This window comes from Capricornis sumatraensis, chromosome 6, assembly GCF_032405125.1.
Source record: "Capricornis sumatraensis isolate serow.1 chromosome 6, serow.2, whole genome shotgun sequence".
In the NCBI taxonomy this organism is placed as follows: Eukaryota; Metazoa; Chordata; class Mammalia; order Artiodactyla; family Bovidae; genus Capricornis; species Capricornis sumatraensis.
In genome coordinates, this window is record NC_091074.1 from 112429006 (window position 1) to 112449356 (window position 20351).

The 20351-nt window shown below is 51.4% G+C and overlaps 2 protein-coding genes and 1 non-coding gene across 3 annotated transcripts in view; 1 reads left to right on the top strand and 2 right to left on the bottom strand.

The window, feature by feature from the left end:
• Window positions 1-1490: 1490 nt before the first annotated feature.
• LOC138081600 (U6 spliceosomal RNA) lies at window positions 1491-1594 on the bottom strand. The gene has a single exon (XR_011145048.1). It is a non-coding gene; the product is annotated as a U6 spliceosomal RNA (small nuclear RNA).
• Window positions 1595-2848: 1254 nt separating this feature from the next.
• On the top strand, window positions 2849-6243 carry LOC138080866 (alpha-1-acid glycoprotein). The gene is made up of 6 exons (XM_068973723.1): window positions 2849-2998; window positions 3385-3527; window positions 3766-3836; window positions 4601-4708; window positions 4851-4954; window positions 6090-6243. The coding sequence occupies exons 1-6, from the start codon at window positions 2882-2884 to the stop codon at window positions 6153-6155; spliced, it is 609 nt and encodes a 202-aa protein (XP_068829824.1). The 5' UTR covers window positions 2849-2881; the 3' UTR covers window positions 6156-6243.
• Window positions 6244-8450: 2207 nt separating this feature from the next.
• AKNA (AT-hook transcription factor) overlaps window positions 8451-20351 on the bottom strand; it is a 42018-nt gene continuing 30117 nt past the window's right edge. The window contains exons 15-21 of the mRNA XM_068974142.1: window positions 19849-20025; window positions 19118-19233; window positions 18315-18461; window positions 15766-15861; window positions 13965-14081; window positions 13513-13702; window positions 8451-9568 (exon numbers count right to left, since the gene is read on the bottom strand). Of these exons, the coding sequence (XP_068830243.1) occupies window positions 9307-9568; window positions 13513-13702; window positions 13965-14081; window positions 15766-15861; window positions 18315-18461; window positions 19118-19233; window positions 19849-20025 (1105 nt within the window). The 3' untranslated portion in view covers window positions 8451-9306. The remainder of the gene's footprint in view (window positions 9569-13512; window positions 13703-13964; window positions 14082-15765; window positions 15862-18314; window positions 18462-19117; window positions 19234-19848; window positions 20026-20351) is intronic.

Below are 20351 nucleotides of genomic sequence, written 5' to 3' on the forward strand. Positions count from 1 at the left end.
GTTTCTTTCGTTCAGCCTGGTTTTGAAATTCATCTACGTTGCTGTATATTTCTGTAGTTCATTCTGGTTAGTTGCTAAGTATTTTTCCATTGTATAAAAACGACAGTTTGTTTTTCCATTTTCCTTTTGACAGACACCTGAGTTGTTTGTCTTGGGGTAATTTATTTTTATTTATTGGGGGAAGCTTTTAAATATCACTAGTCTTGTATTTTTAAAGGCATATGCTTTTCTTTCTCTTGAAAGAAATTCAGATGGTCTCTGACATAGCTTCAGAGGAAAAATTACAATCTAAAACGTTATAGGCAATTGCATCTCAATAAAGTTGGGAAAAAAATAAATAAAATGCTCTAGGTATAAAGAAAGGACATGTTTAGGGAAGTTAGAATCCAGAAAGTGAATGAAAGGTTACTCATCCATTCAAATTACAACTGCTGACTATACTGACACAGGAAAAATTATTCAAATATATGAAATGAATAAGAATACAAAATTGTAAGCCTATCATAATAATATTTTTGGAATCTATTTATACAAATAAAGATTTGACTTCATCACATAGAAATGCAAATGAACAGTGGAATTATTTATTCCAAGGTTTATACTGAGTGTCTGCTCCTTGCTGGGCACTGTTCCAGGACTGGGAACAGATGGGTAAAAAGAAAGGCAAGCTCCCTGCTCAACCAGCAGGGGGTGGAGAAACCACAGGGACCATTTCCTTTTTTTTTTTTTTTTTTAGTTTTTTATTTTTTTAATTTTAAAATCCTTAATTCTTACATGTGTTCCCAAACATGAACCCCCCTCCCACCTCCCTTCCCATAACATCTCTGTGGGTCATCCCCATGCACCAGCCCCAAGCATGCTGTATCCTGCGTCAGACATAGACTGGCGATTCAATTCTTACATGATAGTATACATGATAGAATGCCGTTCTCCCAAATCATCCCACCCTCTCCCTCTCCCTCTGAGGCCAAAAGTCCGTTATACACAGCTGTGTCTTTTCTCCTGTCTTGCATACAGGGTTGTCATTGCCATCTTTCTAAATTCCATATATATGTGTTAGTATACTGTATTGGTGTTTTTCTTTCTGGCTTACTTCACTCTGGATAATCGGCTCCAGTTTCATCCATCTCATCAGAACTGATTCAAATGAATTCTTTTTAACGGCTGAGTAATACTCCATTGTGTATATGTACCACAGCTTTCTTATCCATTCATCTGCTGATGGACATCTAGGTTGTTTCCATGTCCTGGCTATTATAAACAGTGCTGCGATGAACATTGGGGTACATGTGTCTCTTTCAATTCTGGTTTCCTTGGTGTGTATGCCCAGCAGTGGGATTGCTGGGTCATAAGGTAGTTCTATTTGCAATTTTTTAAGGAATCTCCACACTGTTCTCCATAGTGGCTGTACTAGTTTGCATTCCCACCAACAGTGTAGGAGGGTTCCCTTTTCTCCACACCCTCTCCAGCATTTATTGCTTGCAGATTTTAAAAATATGGAACGCTTCACGAATTTGCGTGTCATCCTTGCGCAGGGGCCATGCTAATCTCTGTATCGTTCCAATTTTAGTATATGTGCTGCCGAAGCGAGCACACCATTTCCTGTTTTAGATGTTGAGAGGCGGTTTAAATAGTATCGGATAGGCCAAAATATTCATTCATCTCTTGTAACATCTTATGGAAAAACTCGAGTGAACTTTTTGGCCAACCCAATACATTTGCTTCCCTGATGGCTCAGACGGTAAAGAATCTGCCTGCAGTGCAGGAGACGTGGGTTCGATCCGTGGGTTGGGAAGATCCCCAGGAGAAGGGAATGGTTACCCACTCCAGTATTCTGGCCTGGAGAATTCCATGGACTGTATAGTCCACGGAGTTGAAAAAAGTCAGGTACGACTGAGCGACTTTCACTTACTCACTCAGTACTGGAAATAGATATTCAACTTAGAGGTCCCTTTCTTTTGGAATTGTCCCTGCCTCCAGGATTGAGTTGGGGCCTCTCTGGATCTTTGTTGTTTCACAGTTGTCCCCACACTCATTTGAGATTGATCCCATGTTTGCCCACATCTCCTACCCCTAAATCCCTCCCCCACTCATTCCCATATACACCACACTCTCCTGGGCACTCTCTAAGTTGCCTTCAGCACTTGATTTACAGCTGGGTCCTTTAAGAGAGTTGGACTATAAAGAAAGCTGCGCGCCGAAGAATTGATGCTTTTGAAGTGTGGTGTTGGAGAAGACTCTTGAGAGTCCCTTGGACTGCAAGGAGATCCAACCAGTCCATCCTAAAGGAAATCAGTCCTGGGTGTTCATTGGAAGGACTGATGCTGAAGCTGAAACTCCAATACTTTGGCCACCAGATGCGAAGACTCATTTGAAAAGACCCTGATGCTGGGAAAGATTGAAGGCAGAAGAAGGGGATGACACAGGATGAGATGGTTGGATGGCATCTCGACTCAATGCACATGAGTTTGAGTTAACTCCAGGAGTTGGTGATGGACAGGGAGGCCTGGCGTGCTGCAGTCCATAGGGTCGCAGAGTCAGACATGACTGAGTGACTGAACTGACTGACTGGCCTTTGAGTCTTGGCGCTTAATAGAACAGGAATTGAATGGAAACAGGAGACTTTGTTTACAGGCCCCTCAATCATTATCTAAACACATTAACTCCTCCAGGTTAGGGACCCAAATAAGACCCAGGCTTGCAAGCTTTACCTACAGCTGGCTTTGCAGGAAGGATGGAAGGATTTGTGCAAGACATTTCACAAGAGTTTGCTGAATTGTGTCACAGCCGGGTCCTAGGGACCCGCCCACAGCTCCTTTAAAAGTCACTGACGTCTTCCAGCCACCAGCTTGCTTGGCTGCAGGTATCTCCTGGTCTCAGCATGGTACTGCTTTGGGCTCTCGCTGTCCTGAGCCTCCTTCCCCTGCTGGATGCCCAGAGCCCCGAGTGCGCCAACCTGATGACAGCGGCACCCATTAGCAACGCCACCATGGACTGGGTAAGTGCCCGACTCCCTGAGCACCGTGGGCAGCTGCTTCCCTCCCTGGGCTTTCCTTTGCCCTCCTGATACCCCCTTTTTCTCTCCTGGAGCCTGGGCTGAAATTCTGACCAGCCTCCAGAGACATTTCTCTGCTTCTAAACTCAGACATCTCCTTGCAAGGTCCCTCAGCAGGGAACAACTCTGTCCTAGGTGGGGAGGGACTGCCCAGGGGCTGGGGGGCATTTGAGGAGATACCTAGTTCCCTGAGTGAGCTCTTGTATGATCGCTCCTCATCTGGGGCCCCAGTCTTCTTGTTTGCAAAAACGGGGCAGAGATCTGCTAAGTCTCATCCCTGCTGACTATCAAGGATTTGGCTCCATCACCAATTCCTGGCTTCTCCCCAGCTCTCTGGCAAGTGGTTTTATATTGGCTCCGCTTTCCGAAACCCTGAGTACAATGAGTCGGCTAGAGCAATCCAGGCGGCTTTCTTTTACTTTGAGCCCAGGCACGCGGAGGACAAGCTGATCGTCAGAGAGTACCAGACCATGTGAGAGCCCACACTGCCAGCCCCAGCTTCTGGCTTTCACTCCCAGCTGCAGAAAATCCTTGAGCGAGTCCAACTTTCCTCCTGGCCTCAGCCTCAGCCTTCCCATCGATGGAATTGCGGGGGGAAGGGAAGGGGACACTGACTCTAATTGTCATTTGACTTGTTGACTGCGATGGGTGATCGAGCACTTCTCTTTGACCGTCTTACTGTTTTTCTCCCCGCTTCTATCCTGCTGTAGTGCGGACAAGTGTGTCTACAACTGCAGCTACATAAACGTCTATCGTCAGAATGGGACCTTGTCTAAATTTGGTGAGAGCTAACCTTCAGGTGGAGGGCTGCTGTGTGGAGAGGGGAGATGGTGGGTTGTCCAGCCTCAAGGAGGGGGCCTGGAGGACTTCTTATATCTCTGTGGTCCTAGCACCTGCACACAGCAAATAATCAGTAATAACTGCCAGTATTTTCAAGTTCTTGCTGTGTGCCAGGCACTGTTTGAAATGTTTCACATTTAATCCCCTTCATACTAACAGCCCTAGGAGGACATCATAGTGATCAGATGGGGAAAGAGAGAAACAGAGATGTCAAGGAGTTTCCCCGAGGTCACACAGCTTATAATTAGAACTAGGATCTAAACCTCAGGCTGGCTCCAGTCATACATCTCAGTCAATTACTTCATGTCTTCTGTGAGCTAAAGGTGGGAGCCTGTATGGGGCAGGCAGTGGCTTCACCCATGTCCCACTAACATTGCAAAGAGGGCACCCAGTAGGAGCCGGTGGAACTGAACAGATGTCACTTTGCAGCCCCAAGGCTCCTGTCTGAGTCTGGTTTCCTCATCTGTAAAATGGAGAGATAAAGGCCTTGACAACCACAGTCCACGTGAGGCTCCTAAGACTGTACACATGGCGGGCACTCAGTCCGGAGCCTGGCATATGGCAGGAGCGAGGGACCAGCGGCCCCAGGGAACCCCTAGCCTTCATGGACTGGCTGTGTGGCCTTGGGCACATCCCTGTTGCTGGCCCATGAGATGGGAACCGTTGTGGTTTCCTGTGGTCTCACCAGAGTCTTCTCTCTTTCAGAGATGGACAGAGAACACTTTGCTGACCTGCTGCTCAGCAAGCACTTCAGGACCTTCATGCTTGCTGCCTCCTGGAATGGCACAAAGAACGTGGGGGTGTCCTTCTATGGTAGATGTCCCAAACCCCTACTCCACCCAAGCCTCACCCCAGGACCACCACTCCCCGGGCTAGATCCCCAGAGCCCCAGCCCTCCCTGGCCTCCCACTCAGGCCTCCCGCATCCCCACCTGGCCCCTTGCTCCCTCTTGCAGCTGACAAGCCAGAGGTGACCCAGGAGCAGAAGAAAGAGTTCCTAGATGTTATCAAGTGCATAGGCATCCAGGAATCAGAAATCATATACACTGACGAGAAGAAGGTGAGTGCAAGGAGGTGGGTAGTGCTCACCCTGAGGGTGGTCCCACCTTGGGCAGCCTCAGAAGCCTAGAGAGGGACGCTGTCAGTCAAGGCTGAACAGCGAGACAGGACATCCTGATCAAGCACCGGCTTCCCTGCAGGACCCCCGGGGGATGGATGAGTGTCCAGGAGGGAAAAGTCACTGGGAAATCAGAGAGGATGCCTGGAGTATGTGGGGGGGACTGGAAAACCTAACAGGAGGGGAAGAGCAGAGCCAAGTTGTGGCGAACGGAAAAGGGACACATCCAGGGGATGATCATTCACAGCCGCTGCCTGCCGCACCCCAGGCCTCTAACGCCTGTGTGATGGGCAATAGGTCTTATGGTTTTGGAGTCACCCCAACCGCAAGTCTAGGACCGCTGTCCTGATTTGTGCTCTAACAGAATTTTCTGCATCCTCTTAATGCTTTCCTTTAAATCTGTGTTAAATGAAAGGCTTTACTTGGTCTTGTCCTGTGCAATATCTGAAGTCACAGAGCTGGTGAGCTGGCTACCCTTTTTTGATATACGTGAAATACTTTCACGATTGTTAAAATGAAAACATCTCCATCTGCCTGCCACTGAAGGTCATTTCCCATGACCACCAGTAGCGCAAATCACCACCCGCCATTTTCGGGAACCTTGGAAAAGAGCTTATGAATACAGGCACCGGATTTGGTCCTGCGGCCAGCAGCCTACGTCCCCCATCTGCTGGCTGGGGGGACAGGCCCCAGGCCGCCCTGAACCTCCCTCTCATCATCTTCAAAACGGTGCGAGGAATCCAGGAGATCAACAGAAGGGCAGACAGGGCATGAGTGCTCAGACACGCCAGTTGTTGAGGGTTTGAGCCTCTGTTTCAGTGGCGAATAAGCTGAGATGTGGAGAGAGGAAATAATCTGCCCAAGGTCACCCAGCTGGAGCCCTGTGTGGGCTGGTGCCACAGTCCAGAGCTCATTCCCCTCCGAAGACCCAGAGTCTCTTTCTGGCCGACCCCTCCCCTCACCCCTGCTCTGTGCCCGCTGCCAGGCCTGGCCCGTCGGTCTCCTGAGCTCAGTTGGGCCTGCCTTCTGCCCAGCCCAGCCCACCCTTCCCTGGCCACGCACTGTCTTCTCCCACTAGGATGCGTGTGGGCCGCTGCAGAAGCAGCATGAGGAGGAAAGGAAGAAGGAGACGGAAGGGTCCTAGTACTGGGCCAGGATCGTGGGGGCTATGAGGGCTCACCCGCAGCCCCCTGCTCACCCTTTGTAACTCAGTTCCCTTGGCTGCATCAATAAAGTTTGTTTTGGTGTAGTCAGGTTGTCCTTTATGCGTTCGTTCATTCATTCATTCATTCATGTGCCCACCTGAGTCAACTGAGGTCAGCCCTGGCTGATCAACTGCCCTGAGTCAATCCCTGGTTGGAAGAGCCCTTGCTATAGTCCCCAGCACATGTGCCAGAATGGACAGCTATATGCACTGAGTGCTTGGGAGCCCAGCACAGGGAAGTTTCCTTCTAGTGGGGAAGTCTGGGAAGGCTACCTGGAAGGGGCATCTGAACCACTCTAGAAAGATTAGAGCTTGATAGCACCTGCCGTTCCCACTGAAGCCAAAGATCTGTTTAAGGAATATTGAGGCAGAGGACCGTGAGCAGGAGGTCAGGTAGACAGAGGGTGGTGAAGACTCAGGAGTGTGGTGCCAAGCACCAGGGTCCTTACTTTATTAATAGATGCCACCCTGGCCATCTGGGGAGGTGAGTTGGGAGGGGCAAGGCAGGAGGCAGGGAGACCAGCTCAGAGTCTTCCGTGAGCATCCTGGAAGAGGCAGGTGCCTGGGCCAGGGCAGGGGCCGGATAGAGGAGGCTCAGAGGACTCGGGGCCAGGCCAGAGGGGCTGTGTGTCTCCTTGAGGTGTCCCCAGAGTGCCCGCCTGTCACCCAGAAGGAAGAAAGGACACCTAGGGGTAAGGAGGGTCTCTCAAATCCAGACAACTTACATATGTGATTGGAGCTCTCGCCGTGGAGCCATGTCCAAGGCAGACCCACTTCGAGGTGTAAAGAGGACTGAGGGTCTGAAGCCAGGAGTTGAGCAAGGAAGGCTGGTGTCTGGAACTTCCCTGGTGGTCCAGTGGCTAAGACTCCATGCTCCCAATGCAGGGGGCCTGGGCTCAATCCCTGGTCAGGAAACTGATCCCACATGCAGCAACAAAGATCCCACGTGTAGCAACTAAGGCCCCGGAGCAGCCAAATAAATAAATAAATAGATAAACATTAAAAAAAAGAAGGCCGTTCTCCTTCCAGACCCAAGGGCTCTGCAATACATGGGCGCGTGAGAAGCAGCATGATGCCGGTGTCAGAGAAGTTGGACTGAATAATTCAAGTATTCTGTGTACACAGGTCCTAAGCCATCTGGAGTGAGTGGACCATAACCCTCGCTCCTGAAACCCAGTCTTGAGGCTCACATACCTGCATCCTCCAAAGAGCCACACCTCCAAGACTCAAGCATCCTTTGTCCAAAGCTGCAGCCATGCTGTGCCTGGGGCACTGAGGCTGGAGACACTGCCCTGGGTCCCTACCTTGGGGTCTGCCTTCCCATCCACGTCCCACAAGAGTGTGGGCCTGGAGGCTCAGAACCTGTAAGAAATCCTTCATCTCAGCAAGATGCCATTGTCAACTCTTCTGAGAAGGATCAGCTGAAAAATGAAATCAAAATGGGTTCTAGAGAAGCAAGTGAGATGAGAGGTGGGGAAGACCGGAGAAAAGGCCCAGGGAAGAGGAAGCAGGAGTCGGGGAGAAAATGTCATGCAGGTTTGGGGAGAATAAAACAGTTACAAAGAACATGGACTTTGGAGACAGACCATCACAAATTCCGGTAGATGGAACCTCGGTCTCCTCATCAATAAAATAGGGGGCACACTTAGCTCAAGGATTGGCATCTAGGAGACGCTCAGTCAATAGCAGCTGTTGTTTGGTGTCAAAAGGAGCACTGGAAAGAGAGCCCAGGCTCGTGCTCACTCAGACACCAATTTGCTCACAATGTCTCACAAGAGAGGCTTGGCCAGACGGCCTCTCCTCACAGCCCCCTCCAGTGGAAAGCTTCATGGTTTTGAGCGGGTAAAGTTGGAGAAACAGATGGCACCAAGAGGCAGGCAGGTCGAGTCTGGAAATGTGCGCCCAACCTGTCCTCCGGGGGAGGGCTCCACCCAGCGCCGAGTCTTTTGCCCCCTAACGTGACCTTAGAAACCACAAGGATGACATACACCACAGATGTGGGTGGGTTTGGGAATGTTTGGGTTGTTCTCTGGCCTCCACTTCTTAAGATTACTATCTAGGGACTTCCATGGTGAGCCAATGTTAGGACCCCGCGCTGCCACTACAGGGAGTGTGGGTTCAGTCCCCGGTCAGGGAACTAAGATCCCATGTGCCATGCGGCATGGCCAAAAAATACAAATAAAACAGTTTTAAAGATCAATATTCACTCTTCTTTATTTGCTCTCATAACGAAAATAGATTTTTTTTTAATGCCCCAAATATACAAATATCAGTGATGCACACACATTCCAGAAATGCTGAGGTCTGAGCTGCTACAGGGTCGGGGAGCAGATGGCCTGGCCTCAGGGGCACACACCAGGAGCTGGCAGGAAGCTGGCCATTGGCCCAGTTCCACAGGGGTCCCATTTCCACAGGGGAGAGCCAGGGGTCTCGGCATGAGGTACTGAGGGGAGACCGTGGTAGACAGCCTTCCGGGGCCCCCTGTGGGGTGTCTCCATTGCAGCAAGCCCGTGGGAAAGGCCTCTTGACCACGGGGAGGCTGGGGGCTTCTAAGATATTCCAATGGCCTCAAAGTACCCCACGGACCGACCACCAGTCACCAGGAGGAAGGTCCCTGGCCACATCCTTCTCAGAGATGCCTACTCTAGAGTGGCTGGTCACAGGTGGGGGACAAATTTTCACCAGAGACCCTGGCTCCATCCCCTCTTATCTGGCCTCCTAAGAAGGATTCAAGGCCAGAAAAATGCCTCAGTTAAAGAAAACAACAACAACAACAAAAAAACCTGTCCATCATACATAAAATACATATTATTAGCTGGAGATGGATGCGTGCAGGCTAGGGGCCTCCCAGAGATGGCGTCTGGGCAGAGGGTGGCCTCAGTCCCAGCCTCAACCTCGGCAGGGCTAGGAAATGACTTCTTTGAGTCACCCACTGCCACTCCTTCCGTTCTGGAAGCACGCAGGCTGAAAGGCAGGGCCCGGGGCGGAGGGAGCCTTCCTCGTGAGGGTCTGCAGGCCTCTGGGAGTGGCTCGGCGCCCTCTGGCCTGGGGCGGGGGCGCCCGCCCGCTGCGTGTCCCTGAGCCTTGAGCATCAGAAGAGGCAGGAGCCCCGCAGGCCGCGGGCCTGGCGCAGCTCGGCCGACAGCGAGCGGCTCATGTGCTGGGTGGTGGAGCGGACGCTCTCGGCAGCCTCGACCGCCCGGCTCAGGGCCTTGTTGAGCTCCTCCAGGTCCTTCAGGTCCAGCTGGACGGAGTGCCGGGGTCCCCGGGACGGCCGGGAGCAGGCTGCGGGGGGCCACTCGGCGGCTGCTCGGACTGGGGGGCCTGAGGTAGGTGCTGGCGGTGCGTAGTACCTGCGGGGAGAGATGGGTGAGTTCCCTGACCATGGGGACGCCTTGGGGCGTCTCAGGCCCGGCTCGGTCCTTGGCCCCTACATTCTGAGTCTCGGCTTCTTCACCTCCAAAATGGGAAAAATATCCCCTGCCAAGGGATGTGTTGGAGGGATGAAGTCAGAACAGTGCTCGAAAGCGGCCAGTGCCACCTACCCATTCATTGAACAAATACGTACTGACCTTATACTAAGTACTAAGTGCTGGGGCCTGCGGTTACCATGGTGAATGAACAACCCTGCCTGCTGCCTTCAGGGAGCTTCTCGTCTGGAAGCCTGGTCTCAGGGAGACCAGGACCACCCCAGGTTCTGGAGCAAGCCTCCTTCACCAGAGAAATAATGTGTCAGGTGTGGAGTGATAGAGAAGTGTGACAATAATAATTAGGATTCTGCAGGAGTGCAATGGTCTGGCTCCTCTCACCCAGAGCAGGAGGTGGAAGTGCATCCTTCCCAGCCTGGTCTTGCGGGAACGTGGGGTGTTGTTTAAAAGTCCTGGGGGAAATGGGCGGAGGAGCCGCGAGATGAAGCACAGATTTCCCCGAGAAGTGACTCCTGTATTCATCCAAAGATGCCCAAGTTTAGGGTTCAAGGAAACTAGTGCTGGGCAAGAAGCGCTGGCACCTGTGACGTGGAATACAATGTGTAGAGGGGACAAAGTGAAAGATGGAGACAAGGAAGCGTTTCGCCTACATGGAGCAGGAATGGGTTTAGGAAGACTTGGCTGGAGACCTTCGCTGGCGTGTTGCTTGGCATGCGGTAAACTCCAGTCTCACTCCTGATCCTTCACTTTCTCATTTGCATTATTGCACAGTGTGACAAAAGGGCTGTGCTAGGATCTGAACAGATGTCTCTCCAAATCAGATAAACAGATGGCCAACAAGCACGTGAGAAGATGCTCAATATCATTAGCCATCAGGGAAATGCAAATCAAAACTACACGAGATGCTACTTCACACACTCCCCACCCACTGGGTTGGCTAAAAACAGACAGATAGCAGTGAGTTTTGTGAGAGGATGTGAGAGACTGGAGCCCTCATACACTGCTGGGGGGAATGTGAAACGGTGCCGCTAGTTTGGGAGGCAGTTTGACGGTGGCTCAAACAGTTAAACACAGTGCCTAGCCCTGGGCTGGAATCTTCATCCTTGGTACCCACAGCCAGGCTCTGAGATAAGTGCTTTACTAGCACTGTCTCGTTTATTTCGTAGGTACTTTTATGCTTATTTTACAGATGAGTGAGGTCACGCTCAGAGAAGCTAAGGGATGCAGAAGGCTGCCCCAAATCCTGGTCATTCCTCTTGGCCACCCGCATAACCATGAACAAGCTACTTCACTTTCAAGGGCTCCATCTCCCCCAGAAAACAGCTACACTTAGCTACCTCCCAGTGTAGAGCCAATAGGAAAACTCAGGTAAAAAGCTCTGTATATGTCTGGTGCCCTATAAATAACAGCTACTGAGGATTCTCCCAGAATCAGGGGCCGGGGGCAGTACCCGATTTAAACCCACAGCTAATTAGCTCCCGGTAGATCTTGATACGTATCATCTGAACCGAATGAATGAATGGGCTTCTTGAACCCCAGTTCTCTCCTTTAGGGACAGACGAGCTGGTGTAACTACTGGATTCCCACACACCCCTGCCTTCTGATAATTTGATGGCCAGACTGACCTGAAAGTTACCCCGAATTCCCCATAGGACAGATGCCACAAAACAGAACAAACAACAACCAGAAAACCCCACTAAACTGAAAAATTCGCTAGAAACTAGAAAGCAGGATTAGATGTTATAAGGCGGCTGGCCAACAGGTGGCAGCACAGGCCCACTCAGCTTTCTAAGGCTTTCCCGGCTGCAACCACTGAGCATATTCAGTCCTGCTTGACTGGCTAGTAGAGAAATGTAGTGTCATCAGTGCCAATTTCAGTAGTATTAGAAGCACTGTGGTTACTGGCCGCCCTGACCCATTTATTTTACAGCGAAGGAAACTGGTATAGAGCTAGCTGACAACAGTCTGCAGAAGACAAATCTCCTAATTCCAGGGTCTGGGCTTTTATCCTCTGCACAATCCTGTCTTGTTGAAAGCACCTTCCCTCATTTTTCTTCTTACTGGCAACAACATTGAACGGTAGCAGCGTTGACACAGCTGCCATTTATTCAGCAAAGAGCATGTGCCAGCATGCACTACAAACCCCACAAACATGTCATGCCACCCGCCTCATCTAATCCTCATACAAACTGTATGTGACCGAGACTCTGACCCCGTTTAACAGAGAGGGAAACTGAGGCTCAGAGAGGAAGTAGCTTTACCAAGGCCACAGCAATAATAAATGGCAGACAGGATTCCAGTGCAGCTATGATTCTAAAACCTAAGCCTTTTTCACCTCGACTCCTGCGTCTTTTGTCTTAACTGATGTTACATCCAAACGTAACATGCAAACAGTAATTGCTCGTCCTACCATGGACCGGACTGGTGTGCCTCTGAACTGTCAAGACCACTGGGAACAAGGAAAGTCTGAGAAACTGTCTCAGCCAGAAGGAGCCTGGGAGATGTAACAACTAAATATACGTGGCACCTTGGGGTGGGGGATCCTGGAAGAGAAAAAGGACTTCAGGAAAAAATTAAAGAAGCCTAAATAAACTGTGGATTATATTTAATAACCATGTATTAATGATGGTTCACTAACTGCAGATGGTGACTGCAGCCATGAAATTAAAAGACACTTACTCCCTGGAAGGAAATTTATGACCAACCTAGATAGAATATTCAAAAGCAGAGACGTTACTTTGCCAACAAAGGTGCGTCTAGTCAAGGCTATGGTTTTTCCAGTGGTCATGTATGGATGTGAGAGTTGGACTGTGAAGAAGACTGAGCGCCAAAGAATTGATGTGTTTGAACTGTGGTGTTGGAGAAGACTCTTGAGAGTCCCTTGACTGCAAGGAGATCCAACCAGTCCATTCTGAAGGAGATCAGCCCTGGGATTTCTTTGGAAGGAATGATGCTAAAGCTGAAACTCCAGTACTTTGGCCACCTCATGCAAAGAGTTGACTCATTGGAAAAGACTCTGATGCTGGGAGGGATTGGGGGCAGGAGGAGAAGGGGATGACAGAGGATGAGATGGCTGGATGGCATCACTGACTCGATGGACGTGAGTCTGAGTGAACTCCAGGAGTTGGTGACGGACAGGGAGGCCTGGCGTGCTGCGATTCATGGGGTCGCAAAGAGTTGGACACGACTGAGCGACTGAACTGAACTGCACATGGACCGTATCAAGGTATGTGTGTGTTAGTTGCCCAGTTGTATCCGACTCTTTGCAACCCCATGGACTATAGCCCACCAGGCTCCTCTGTCCATGGAATTTTCCAGGCAAGAATACTGGAGTGGGTTGCCATTTCCTTCTCCAGGGGATGTTTCTGACCTGGGGATTGACCCAAGTCTCTTGCATATCCTGCACTGGCAGGCAGGTTCTTTACCACTGTGCTACCTGGGAAGGTTACCATATCAAGGTAAGATGTTAGTATTAGAGGAAACGGTGTTTGGGGTGTATATGGGAACTCTCTGTCTTATCTGTTCCTTTTCTCTATAAATCTAAAACCGTTCTAAAAATAAAGTCTATTTTTTTTAAAGTGAGGGCATTAGTTGCTTGCTAAGAAGACCCACAAGGAAATGGGAGATGATTACAATTCTAAGTCCCCATGAGGGCAAGGCCCTCTGCCAGGCTCCTTCACTGTTAGGTCCCCAGGGTCAAGCAGTCTCCCTGGTACCCAGGGAGTATTCAAGGTTTGTTGAGTGGCTATACAAGTGTTGGGGAGAAACACAGGAGTACTCAGTGCTGAGTTCTCAGCTACCCAGCTCAGGGCTGGATGCTATTAAGCAATTCAAACAGGCAAGGGGGGCTTGGAAGGGAAGGTTCTTACACAGTGGCTAATGGATAAGGCAGGACGGGAACCGAGGAGATGTAGGCAAAGGCAGGAGAGGCTGCCGAGGGCGCGGCAGCCAGATACCACAGTCCAGGAGGCGGCCGGGGCGGCGACCCTGTTCGCTTGCTCCTCTGCTTGGGGCTGGACGTTGAAGGTGCATTTCTCCTAGTGGCAGCCTTTTCTGGCGCTGTCAGGGAGGGACAGCAGAGACACAGTCTCACAACCCGGGAAGATCTGGCAGAGAACAGAGGGCTCCCCAGCCCCGCCAATCCCGCTGGAGCTAGACAGGGGGCCAGCCACGCAGGGAGTGCCTTGCTTTGGGAAGCCAGCTCTCATCCAGTTTGCTCCACCCCAGATTGGGCAAGCTGCCACCCTGGGTAAACCCCCTCCCAGGGCCCCAAACCCAAATCCAGGGGAGCAGGGGGGAAGAGATGCAGCATCATTCCTACCAGAGGTGGCAGAGTCTGGGCCATCTCCCTCAGAGGGGGACCCAACTTGACTACACAGGGGACATCGCAAGGTCTCACTACGAGATGGTCCCAGGGGGTCCCTGGTGACAGCATCACCTGGAAGAGGAGGCAGGGAGGTCAGGAGAGGGTGATGTCTGAGTCACCAGGCCCCCCGACAGGCCTCCCGCAGCACTGAGCTCCTCCCAGGGACCACTGCAGAGGAGACAAGCTGCCTCCACTGGGCGACAATACTGATGGACCACGACAGGGAGAGGCATCTCATGAGCCAGGCCCTCTGCTCAGGGTCTTCATGCATTAACTGATTGAATCCAGCGAGCCACTGGACTAGCTATTATTATCACTTGCCCATTTAACAGATGGAGAAACTGAGGCTCCAATAGGTTGAATAATTTGCTGTCTCAGAGCTAGGAAGCAGCGGCCCTCTGTCTGATCTCAAGCCTGGCTCTCCTGTCTGCAGCCCCTGTATCTATGGCCATTCTCCGCAGTGACACAGGCCCATTCTCTAGGAGGGACTGGGCCACAAAGGCCCCCCGGGCACCAGGCGGGTCAGTGGAAGCCTAAGTGAGCAGGAGTGTGGGCACTCTGGCTCTCTTCCAGTGCAAATCCTCAGCACCGCATCTGGGGGAATTCCAGGGTCCACCTGGCTCTCCTCAGGCCTCAGCTCAGCATCACTCCCTCTGGGAAGCCCGCCCACCCTCTGGGCTGAGTTATGGGCTCTCCAGCCCCACCTGTGCTCTCCCATCCCTGTTCTGACTCTTCAGTTTTGTCTGCTTAGCTGAGTTTGTCAGGGGCAAGGCCCAAAGCCCAATATAAGAAAATGCTGAATAATGAATGTGTGAGTAGGCCTGCTGGGACTCTAGCAAAGGCACAGAAATAGAGCGGTGAGGAGCCAGGGCTTTAGAGTCACAAAGACCTGGGTTCAAACAACAATGTTGTTGGCAAGCGTGACAGTGAGAGGCATCTCATGAACCAGGCCCTCTGCTCAGAGTCTTCATTTATTAACTGATTGAATCCAACAAGCCACTGAACTAGCTGGCTCTACCACTTGTGAGCTGTGTGTCCTTCGGCAAGTCACTTGCCCTCTCTGAGCCTCAGTTTCTGCACTCATAGGAATGGTAGTAAAATGGACAAAACCTACTTCACAGGGTTGTGAGGATAATGCTTGTAAAAGCCTCAGCATGTTGCTCAGTCAGGGCTTAATAAACGACAGTGCTAGCATTATCATCGTCACTGCTTGAAAGAGCCTCAGAGACCATCTCCAGACCTTTCATTATAGATGTGGAGCCCAAGGCTCAGAGAAGTTAAGGAACTTGTCTGATGTCACACAGCATGTCAGGGGCAGAACCGGGACTAGAACCTGGTGTCCATGTTCTCAGGCCACTGCTCTTCCCACTGCTCTTCCCCGAAACCCTCGGGTTTGGGCGAGAGGGTGGGGAGGGCGGAAGGTAGACAGAGGGGAGACAAGATAATCATCGCTGCCAGCCTGCCTGCTGCTCACACCCCTCCCCGCATCAGGAACTTCTGGAATCATTGTCATGGTTTCTCCACATCAAGGTGAAGGAGACTGGCTTCAGGCAAAGCACCTGGAGAGATAGATGTGGGGGCCGGGCACTCTGGGAAAGCTGAGAAGTCCAGAGAAGTCCTGCTCCCGTCTGCACCTTGACCCACCACTGGGCTCAGGGCGGTCTGTGTCCAGCCCAACTGCACCCCTGCCCCCCAGCCAAGGGCAAGAAGCTGCAGCCTTACAGCCCTGGCTGCTTCTCCAGCTGCCACCCCCTACCTGGATCCTCTGTCCTAGCGGGTCGGCAGTGGGGACAGGAGACCGGGACACTGCTTCTTGGGACAGTCTTGGGGGACAGAACATAGTACTCCTGGCCTGGGGAAGAAACCAGAACAGTATCAGCCATGCATGGATGCAGAACTGGAGATGATTTAGAATACAAATCTCTCTCCTCTCCCTCCAGATGGTTTAACAGTCTCCCTCTTTTTCTCATGCACACACAATGTGTGCATAAATACGTAGATACGTCAGTGTGCGTGTACGTATACACATATAGATAAAACACATTTATCTGTCCGTTTATTGTAAGCTGTTTCCAGACTCCTGTTTCATTGCAGAGCCTATTGGAACCAACTGCCTAGTTCTTGACATACGGAAAAAAATCAACAAACCCAGGCTCAGTCAGGACTGGAAAGCAGGCAGAAAGACAGGATAAGCAATGACAGAGCATGATGGTTCTCCCCAGACCCCAACCTGCTGGTTAGGATTAGAATGGCCTGGGCACAGAGTCAGTGGTGTTTTCTCTGTGCTCCAAGTGGCTGGGAAATGGGGAGAGTCATACTGTGGGTTTCACAGGCTTGTTGGAGGACTGAGTGGGGCTGAATCCGTGTATTCTGCCCTGCACTCAGCAGATGTCAGGTCCTTAAGGTTATCCCTGGTGGCTCAGATGGTAAAGCGTCTGTCTACAATGCGGGAGACCCAGGTTCAATCCCTGGGTCGGGAAGATCCCCTGGGAGAAGGAAATGGCAATCCACTCCAGTACTATTACCTGGAAAATCCCATGGACAGAGGAGCTTGGTAGCTTACAGTCCATGGGGACGCAAAGAGTTGGACATGACTGAGCGACTTCACTTCGCTAAGGTTATCAAAAACTCAGACAGACTCTTGGGTCTGCACTCAGCTCCACTATTCCCTGCCTTATCCATCCCTGAGTCTCACATAAGACCTTTGGGATGATGCCTGATTGATTGTTTTTCTCTCTGTCCTCTGCCGTGCAGGGTCTCCACTTTGTACTCCGTGTGTGTTGCACTGGGGCGCCTGGACACGCTGTTGTTTTCACTTCTAAGCCTCGGTGTCTATTTGCTCCGTTGGGAGATGTGTATCTCATTTCCTCCTTTGTGTGCATCACTTAGCCTTCTGGATCTGAGGTTAACCGCCCTCCTTCCCAGCGATATATGGGTGAGAGCCAAGGCTGTAATTTGCATGCTTACTATAATTGCTTATTTGTTACTCTCTTCTCTGCTGTGCAGTCAGATTCATGAAAGTAGAAACCGTATCCATATTTAATATTTGACCTGTGGGCGTGCTCTGTCATGTCTGACTCTTTGTGACCCTAGGGACTGTAGCCCCTCAGGCTCCTCTGTCCATGGGATTTTTCAGGCAAGAACACTGGAATGGATTGCCATTTCCTACTCCAGGGGAATAGGTCCCATCACTTCATAGCAAATTGATGGGGAAACAGTGACAGACTATTTTGGGGGGCTCCAAAATCACTGAAGATGGGGACTGCGGCCATGAAATTAAAAGACGCTTGCTCCTTGGAAGGAAAGTTATGACCAACCTAGACAGCATATTAAAAAGCAGAGACATTACTTTGCCAACAAAGATCCCTTTAGTCAAAGCTGTGGTTTTTCCAGTAGTCATGTATGGATGTGAGAGTTGGACTATAAAGAAAGCTAAGCGCCGAAGAATTGATGCTTTTGAACTGTAGTGTTGGAAGACTCTTGAGAGTCCCTTGGACAGCAAGGAGATCCAAACAGTCCATCCTAAAGGAGATCAGTCCTGAATATTCATTGGAAGGACTGATGTTGAAGCTGAAACTCCAATACTTTGGCTACCTGATGTGAAGAACTAACTCATTTGAAAAGATCCTAATGCTGGGAAAGATTGAAGGCAGGAGAAGGGGACAACAAAGGATGAGATGGTTGGATGGCATCACTGACTCGATGGACGTGAGTCTGAGTAAACTCCGGAAGTTGGTGATGGACAGGGAGGCCTGGTGTGCTGCAGTCCATGGGGTCACAAAGAGTAAGACACAACTGAGCGACTGAAGTAACTGAACTGAACTCCAGGGGATCTTCCCAATCCAGGGATCAAACCCATATCTCCCATGCCTCCTGAATTGGCAGGCAGATTCTTGACCACTGAGCCACCTGGGAAGTTAGCTTATATCTAATGTAACGCACTTTGAAATCCTATTATGTGTCACCACAAGCTATGTGCTGGGTGTGCCCTGGGGAATCAAAACCTTAATGGAAGGAAGTGATTCTGTGTTCACTGTTACTCAGATCCTGCAAGCAGCAAGCTCTTCCTAACCCGCTTCATGCCTGACTTTCTCCGAACCCAGCATAGGCCCAGACAAAGCGGAGGTCTCAGAAACTGTTTGCTCAGTGAATCAATGGACAAACACCCAGATTCACAGAGACAACGCTCCCTGATGTTTTTCTATCACAGAACTCATAGAAAATGACAATATTTCAATGGCCCACTGGCTAAATGGAAGCGACCACCTGGGGACCGCGCACCTCCAGCGCCCCCTCCTGGCTCACCTGTGTATTGGCCTCGGAAGGTGACCCTGCCAGGCCGTCCGGTGCTGCTCTCCCCTTTTGTTCCATCCCGAGCGGCCTGCGGACTGTTCTCGGTGGTCCTGCCCCTCTCAGAAAACAACCTGGGGGAGGCTGGCTCAGATTCGGAACCTGGGGTGGAAAGAGGGGCATCAGGGGGAGGGGATGGGGGACACGTAGCTAAGGGATTGGGCAGATCACGAGTCCAGGCTCTGGGATTTTAGGCCTACAGCCCCCCCTTTCCCCAGCCCCTTAGTAATCACAACCGCCACACCTGGACCCCTGACCCTGTACTGAGCGCTTTGCACGCTCCCTGTCACGCACCCCCGCAGCAGCCCCAGGAGCGGACACTGTGATCGCTGCACTGTTAGCTGGCCCCTGAACTGCGCAGGGCAGGCACACAAGCAGGCAAGGCCACACAGCTGGGAGGACGTGATGGGGCCGCTGACTTTAGAGCCATGCTCCTCCAGGCAAGTCCCCTGTGCTTTCGGGCTTTGGCGCCCTGATCTGCAGAAGGTGGATGATGCGACCCACCCTGCAGTGAAGACGAAGCAAGATGACACGTACGCTCGAAGCCCTTACAGAAACCGCAGCACAGAGCCGGTGCGCGGCACGCCGCGGCTGCCACTGGAAGCGCGCGGCATTTCAGAGCGCTACGACTGCCTAACAAAGACGCCCCAAAACCTTCTCTGGGTTTCCTCGAGGGCGGCTGCTGTGGCCCCTGACTCCTGAGCCAACATGTCCAGACTGTGGACTCCAAAAATCAGTCCTGGCAGGTGGTCACTTACTCAGGGACAGTCGAGGCTCCTCCCGAGGCACCGAGGAGGACCTGGCTCGCCGCCTTCCCGTGGGAACAGCTTGCTCTGCACCCCCGGGCTCACCAGACGACCTCTCCGTGGATTTGCTAGCAAAAGAGAAGAGAGCGATGATGTCACTGGATGCGGTTTTATGCAGCCTTTAAAGATGATCAGTGAGAAGGCCAACCCAGAGAAACGCTTATAACATAAGGAAAGAGGAGAACATGAAAGTCAAAAGCAAAGACTCTGGAGTCAGACCCACAGAAGACGGCGCTGAGCTTCTCTGACCCTCAGTTTCCTCATCTGTCAACTGGGGAAATAGGTGCGATTACTTCAAAGTGTAGTTGGAAGAAGTGTCCGTTGAAAACCTTAAACCAGGAACACTCAGAAGTTAGAGATGATTTTATAAGTCATCATAAGTGAACAGCTGTGGAGTGAGTGGGTGAGAGGGTGAGGGTTCTGCGAATGTTCTAGCTCTTCACTTGGGTATGAGTTCGGGGACATTCCCTGTATCATGCTTTATTAGTAAAACATGTGTTCAGTCTATTTTATGCATCAAATATGACATGGTAAAAAAAGATCTAAGCATGAATGAATGAGTAAGCGAGAGAGGGGGATGACTGTGCCCGAGTCCACATGCCAGGGGACAGCCAGAGACCAGCTAACTCTGCCTTCTGCAGCTCCCACCAAGGCACAGGGCCAGGAACGTGGGGGTCACCTACCTGCCGTAATGGGAGCTCCAAGCGGCTGAGGAATCTCCTGACCGCTTCCGGGCCCGGGTGGGGCGGGCGCAGCCGGACGCTGAGCGCGTGGGGCGGCCCTGGGGGTGCTGGTGGAGGCTGTCCTCCAGCCTCAGACGGAGCCGGGACACCTCATCCTGCAGGTCCCGGATGGCCTGGCTGGGGTGGGGGTGGAGACGGGAACGAAGGACAGGTGCACAGTGAACAGGCAGCAGCCGCTCCCTGGGCGCCGGGTCTCTGCCCCTTTCCAGAAAACATGGTCTAACTCTGGATCTTGAAATAGATCTTGAACTCCCTTGAGTGTCCGCTTTCCTCGCTGCATATCTAAACACCTCTCTGAGTTCACGTCCCTGCACATTTGGTGAGCAAAGCAGAACTTTCTTTGAGGTTTACCTAACCTAGCATGCAGGCCCTCTGAGTAGCTATTCTGAAATGCCAGCGACAAAGTTTCAAGATTGAGATGAGGATGCAGAGTGGAGAGAGTC